The 6,666-nt window shown below is 39.2% G+C and overlaps 2 protein-coding genes across 2 annotated transcripts; both read right to left on the bottom strand.

Annotated features, from left to right (window-relative positions):
• Positions 1-2,974: 2,974 nt before the first annotated feature.
• Positions 2,975-4,516, bottom strand: LOC135152112 (uncharacterized). The gene is made up of 2 exons (XM_064091948.1): positions 3,311-4,516; positions 2,975-3,193 (listed from the first exon to the last, which is right to left on the bottom strand). The coding sequence occupies exons 1-2, from the start codon at positions 4,514-4,516 to the stop codon at positions 2,975-2,977; spliced, it is 1,425 nt and encodes a 474-aa protein (XP_063948018.1).
• Positions 4,517-5,382: 866 nt separating this feature from the next.
• On the bottom strand, positions 5,383-6,086 carry LOC108203767 (uncharacterized). The gene is made up of 2 exons (XM_017372923.2): positions 6,076-6,086; positions 5,383-5,971 (listed from the first exon to the last, which is right to left on the bottom strand). Exons 1-2 carry the CDS (start codon positions 6,084-6,086, stop codon positions 5,383-5,385), a joined length of 600 nt encoding a protein of 199 aa, XP_017228412.2.
• Between the last annotated feature and the right edge of the window lie 580 nt (positions 6,087-6,666).

Raw genomic sequence — 6,666 nt, 5'->3', positions numbered from 1 at the left:
ATATAATATACGTAATTAAATCCATAAACCAAGTATAAAATCATACGACAATACATAAATCGATATGAAAATATCTAAATAAACTATATTTTGTACTGAGCATATAAAAATTGATATTCCTCAAATTTAATCAAAAATATGTAACCAAATTAATAGAACAGGAAACAATTAATTCACAGAAATTCATATAATATTCACATAATATTCACTAATCATCAAAATAATTACACGCATAATCCCAGATGTTACATCCTTCCCCCCTTAAAAGGATTCTGTCCTCAGAATCGCTTAGGTGAACAAATGAGGGTACTTTTCACGCATATCACTTTCTAATTCCCAGGTTGACTCTTCAACCTTTGGGTTTCTCCACAACACTCTTACTAAGTTAACTACCTTGTTTCTTAACACCTTCCCTTTTCTATCTAGGATCTCCACTGGCCTTTCTACATACGATAAATCTGCCTCGAGTTCTACCGGCTCATATTCTATCACATGCTTCGAATCTGGATTATACTTTTTAAGCATTGATACATGAAAGACGTTATGGATGTGCTCCATTTGCGGGGGTAACGCCAATTCGTATGCTACTTTGCCAACACGTCTCAAGATTTCGAATGGTCCGACATATCGGGGATTTAGCTTGCCTTTCCTTCCGAATCTGGATAGCCCTTTCCATGGTGATACCTTTAGTAGCACTGCTTCTCCGTCTTCAAATTCTACGTCCTTCCAGGATTGATCTGCATAATTTCGTTGACGACTCTGTGCTGCAATTAGTCGCTTCTGAATAATTTCGACGACTTCCTTTGTTTGTTGTATTAACTCCGGTCCAAGTATTTTGCGTTCTCCGACTTCATCCCAATATACTGGCGATCGACATTTGCGTCCGTAAAGAGCTTCATAAGGAGGCATTCCAATACTTGCGTGATAACTATTATTGTATGCAAATTCCACTAAAGGTAGGTGTTCGTCCCAATTTCCTTTGAAATCGATTGCACAAACACGTAACATATCTTCGATCGTCTGAATAGTTCTCTCACTTTGGCCGTCTGTCTGTGGATGATATGCCGTACTCATATTCAATTTAGTGCCCAAGCATTCTTGAAAACTTTTCCAAAATCTCGAATTAAATCGTGGGTCTCTATCTGATACAATGGATACGGGGACTCCATGACGAACTACAATCTCTTTCAAGTACATATGAATTAATTTATCCAAAGAGAATCTCTCATTGATCGGAAGAAAATGAGCTGACTTGGTTAGTCTGTCCACTATAACCCAAATGGCATCATGGTTTGCTTTGGTCCTTGGCAATCCTACAATAAAATCTATAGCAATATGTTCCCATTTCCATTCTGGAATCTCTAAAGGTTGCAATAATCCACTTGGTCTTTGGTGTTCTGCTTTCACTCTTTGACACGTATAGCATTTGCTCACCCACTCCGCAATCTCTCTTTTCATGTCTGGCCACCAATAGTTCTCCTTTAAATCTCTATACATCTTAGTGCTGCCTGGATGAATTGAATACTTAGAGATATGTGCTTCCTGCAAGATATCATTCTTTAACTCTGTCACAGGTGGAATCCATATCCTGGAAGAAAATCTAAGAATACCTTGATCATCTTTCTGTGTACATAACTCTTCTCCTACTAACTTGTTTACATCCTGATCCATTACCTCTTCCTGGCACTTCTTAATCTTTTCTAATAGCTCTGGTTGGAAGGTCATGGTATACACTGCTATCTCTGATGGTTCATGAATTCTTACCTCGATTTCCAACTTTTGGAACTCTTTATACAATTCCTCTGGCACAGTCAATACATTTAACCTCTCCTTTCTACTTAAAGCATCCGCTACTACGTTGGCTTTTCCTGGATGATAATTAATCGTACAATCATAATCCTTAATCAACTCTAACCATCTTCTTTGTCTCATGTTAAGCTCTTTCTGAGTAAAGATGTACTTCAAACTTTTATGATCTGTGTAAATCTCACACTTTTCTCCGTACAGATAGTGTCTCCATATTTTCAGTGCAAATACAATAGCTGCTAACTCCAGGTCATGAGTGGGGTACTTCTGTTCATGAGGTTTAAGTTGTCTAGACGCATACGCAATAACTTTATCATGCTGCATCAATACACATCCTAATCCTTTATAAGAGGCATCACTATAAATCACAAAATTTCCTTGATCATCTGGGAGGGACAATACTGGTGCTGACACTAATCTTTTCTTCAACTCCTGAAAACTTTCCTCACACTTCTCATTCCATATGAACTTTTCATTCTTTCTAGTTAACGTAGTCAGTGGGGTTGCAATTCTTGAGAAATCCTGTACAAACCTTCTGTAGTAACCTGCTAACCCTAAGAAACTCCTGATCTCTGTGGGGGTCTTTGGTCTTTCCCAATTCATTATAGCTTCAATCTTTGCCGGATCTACCTTGATTCCTTCGCGACTCACTATGTGTCCTAGAAATTGAACTTCTTGTAACCAGAATTCACATTTAGAAAACTTTGCATACAACTTCTTCCTCCTTAGTATCTCTAAGGCTGTTCTTAAGTGTTCTGCATGCTCCTCAGTTGTCTTAGAATATATCAGAATATCATCTATAAAAACAATCACAAACTTGTCCAAATACTTCTTAAAGACTCTATTCATTAAATCCATAAAAGCTGCTGGTGCATTCGTTAATCCAAAAGCCATCACTAAAAATTCATAATGGTCGTACCTTGTTCTGAAAGTTGTCTTAGATATATCCTCAGATTTGATTTTGAGCTGGTGGTATCCTGACCTAAGGTCAATCTTAGAAAAATATCTTGCTCCTTTCAATTGGTCAAACAAGTCGTCAATACGGGGTAAAGGATATCTATTCTTGATAGTAAGCTTATTAAGCTCTCTGTAATCTATGCATAACCTCATACTTCCATCTTTCTTCTTTACAAATAACACTGGTGCTCCCCATGGGGATACACTCGGTCTAATCATGCCCTTTTCCAATAACTCTTTGTAATTGTTTTGCCAATTCTTTCATCTCTACGGGTGCCATCCTATACGGGGCTTTAGATACCGGCTCCGTTCCAGGTGCTAAGTCAATTGCAAATTCTATTTCTCTATCTGGAGGAAGTCCTGGTAACTCATCAGGAAACATGTCTAGAAATTCATTTACTACAGGGATATCTTCAAGTTTTATTGATTCCTGACTTTTATCAATTACATAAGAAATATAGGCTTCACATCCTTAACGTAACATCCTCTTCGCTTGAATCATGGTTAAGAACTTCTTTACTTGCTTTTGTCCTCTAAACGTTATTACCTTGTCGTCTGGTGCCTTTAGTATTACCCTCTTATTTCTACAATCTATCTGTGCACTATGTTTAGACAGCCAGTCCATTCCTAAGATTACATCAAATTCCCCCAACTTGAAAGGTATCAAGTCGGCACAAAACTTATTTCCTAAAATCTCAATTTCACAATCAGGACAAACTCGATTAACGGGAATACGATCCTGATTAGCTAGCTCTACATTCATAACCTCATTCAACAATTCAACCGGACAATTCAGCTTATCAACAAAAGCTTGAGAAATAAATGATCTAGTGGCTCCAGAATCAATTAACACCTTAGCATTTAAAGAGTTTACGTTAAGCGTACCTGCCACCACATCGGCATCCTGAATAGCATCCTTCACTGACATATCAAAGACTCTTGCCCTAGGAGGCTCATTCACTTCTGGAACAGTTCCCATGATTCTAAGTGCATTACTAACTGGGGCTGATGTTTTGCAATCCCTAGCCATATGTCCCTGCTTCCCACATTTGAAACATGCATATCCTATAGCTGGAGCTTTACTTGTTGAGCTCTTATTTTCCTGATCTCTTATCGCTGGTTGATTCTGACATTCTCTAGAATAATGTCCTTTCTGGTTGCACTTAAAACACACTACGTTCAGCTTGTTGCACACTCCTCCATGTCTCTTGCCACATATCTGGCATTCTGGTATAGAAGGCCTCTGCTGATTGGCCTGATTTCCCATAATGAAACGACCACCTTGTCCACTACTGCCTATATTCTGCTTCTTAAAATTGGAATTCCTTCCTGATTGAAATTTCCCTTTCTTCTGGTTTTGGAACCTCCCTAGATGGGATGGTCCTTCTCTATTCTCCGGCTTTCTTTTCTTATCTTCCTCAGACTTCTGAAACAACTCATTTTCAGCCTCCGCAATCATTGTTTTCTCAACAACTGCCGCATAAGTATCCAATTGCAAAATAGCTAACTTGCTTCTAATCCAGGGTTTCAGACCTTGCTGGAATCTCTTTGCTTTTTGTCTATCTGTCTCTACGTAAGTTGGCACAAACCTGGCCAATTCCGCAAACTTATTTTCATACTCAACCACAGACATATTTCCTTGTTTTAACTCTAAAAAGTTTAACTCCATTTGGTCCTGAAGAAATCTAGGAAAATACTTCTCTAAAAACAATTCCTTAAACCTCTCCCAAGTAATCTCAACTATACCTTCCATATTCTTCACAGATTCCCACCAATACGTTGCTTCATTCTTTAAGTAATGACTGGTAAACTTTGTTTTCTGGTCCTCACTTGCTGGAACTAACTCAAAACACTTTTCCATTTCTTTTAACCATGTTTGGGCTGCAACAGGATCTGCTGAGCCCTTAAACTATGGAGGATGAACTGCCTGAAAAGTTTTAAAAGTTACCCTAGGATTCTCTTGATGTTGCTGTTGTCGGGTAAGATGAGCAGTTTGTTGTGCCAAAATTTGAATTAGTTGGGCCACAGCAGGATCTACTAGGCCCATGTTAACATTCTGGTTATCATTGTTATCGTTGGTGCTGTTGGTGCCTTCAGGATTACTGTTGGCACGAGTATGTCTTGTTGGAGGCATTCTGTAAAAAAGAAACAATTCACTTAGTCGTTTTAAATCGAATTCTCTTTTATAAAAGGTTTTTAAGAAAACAGAATTATACATTTTTGAAAACATTTTTGAGATTGTTTAACTAAATAAATTGCATGCTTCTTTACAGAATGTAAAGCAATAAAAGAAAGGGGTGCAATATTATCACAAGAGTTTATGATCGGTACTGAAAGTAAAGTAAAATAAAACAAGTGCGATAAAGTAAAGGACAAGACTGTAAAGTAAAAGATGCTGATATATATAAGTCAGTGCTGGAGATACAAGCGTCAAGCGCTTCGTCAAAAGTAAAGTACAACAACAGCAACAACAAACCTATCATCTAGTCAGCTCCGCTAGTCTATATATATATCCATGTCAAAATCTGCTGACCTGGTACATGCTACACACTACACACTATGTCATACACACTACACACTACAATACTGATCATCTCCAACATCTGATATACTCCAGACCTATGGGAAATCTGGGCCTCCGATAACATCCAGCTGCTCCAAGACCCAACGAGCCCAATCTATAATATCCTCAGGGGTACCAAACTCTGAGGTGGCTCCATGTAGTCTCGCTGCTGCTATCCTCCTGAAAACAAAGATATCCTCTCTCAACTGTCGCTCTCCCCTGCTGGGATCTAGAGCCCTCATCGCCTGTGTCATTTCTCTGATCTGGCCCAACAACTCCTCTCTCTCCATCAGGAGTGCCTGATAATAGTGATAGGGTACCGAAAGAGGGGAAAAAGGATAAGAGGGTCCGACACCTGAAGATCCAGAAGAATCCTGCTCTGGTGGAGGTCCACGGATAGGAGGTCGTATCATAGGAGCAGGTGGGGGTATCATAGGAGCGGGCGGGGGTATAGCCCTATGTGGTATAGCTGCAATAGGGGTCTGTCCACTACGAAGGTATCCAGGTGGACGTGAAGGTCCAGCTACAGGTGGGGGTGTAGGTGCCCTGGGTGGAGATATAGGTACAACTCCAGGATGGTGTGGGAGTCCCTCAACCTTCGACTCAGAATGAACCGGGGTACTGGGGCCTGACATACCTGATAGTCTGAAAATCAACATAAACAAACACGTATAAGAATCTGTATCCACTACCAAAATCAACCCTAAATCTATTACGAATTATCCTCAACCTCTCGACGTTCTATCTACCTATCACTCATTTCTAATCCGAATCTTCTACCCAACCTAACAATCTAGGCTTGTTTCATTGACTTAAAACCTGTCGCTCTGATACCAACTTGTGGCGCCCTCCAAACCCGGGTCAGAAGGTTGGGGTCCACAACATAACATAAACCTGTAATTAATATAATATAAGCAGTGACCCTTAACTATCCATGGATCGCAACAGGTTAAAGTATAAAACAAGCCACAACATAACTTTAATTATTACAAACCCAAATCCCAAAATATAACTTAAATCTTTCATAGTATCGTTCTTACAAAGCTTACACGCCACAAGTGTCCAGTTACTCAAACTAGTTATATATATATAGCCAAGTGCTGCTGATAGCTCCCTCTGTCTCTCAGCCTGGAATCCTGGCCTTACCACTAGTCTGAGGGTCGTCATTACCAATCTTCTCAGCCTTCACTGGAAAGAACATGAAGTATCGCAAGAGTGAGCTATAACTAGCTCAGCAAGTATAACAATAACAATTTAAATATGAACTATAAGCTGATGATAACCATTGTTCAATAGGATCAAACCAAGGTATTAATTTTATTCTGGGATATCAGTTAGAA

Source organism: Daucus carota, chromosome 4 (genome assembly GCF_001625215.2).
Source record: "Daucus carota subsp. sativus chromosome 4, DH1 v3.0, whole genome shotgun sequence".
Classification (NCBI taxonomy): Eukaryota; Viridiplantae; Streptophyta; class Magnoliopsida; order Apiales; family Apiaceae; genus Daucus; species Daucus carota.
This window is presented reverse-complemented; position numbering and strand designations above follow the sequence as displayed.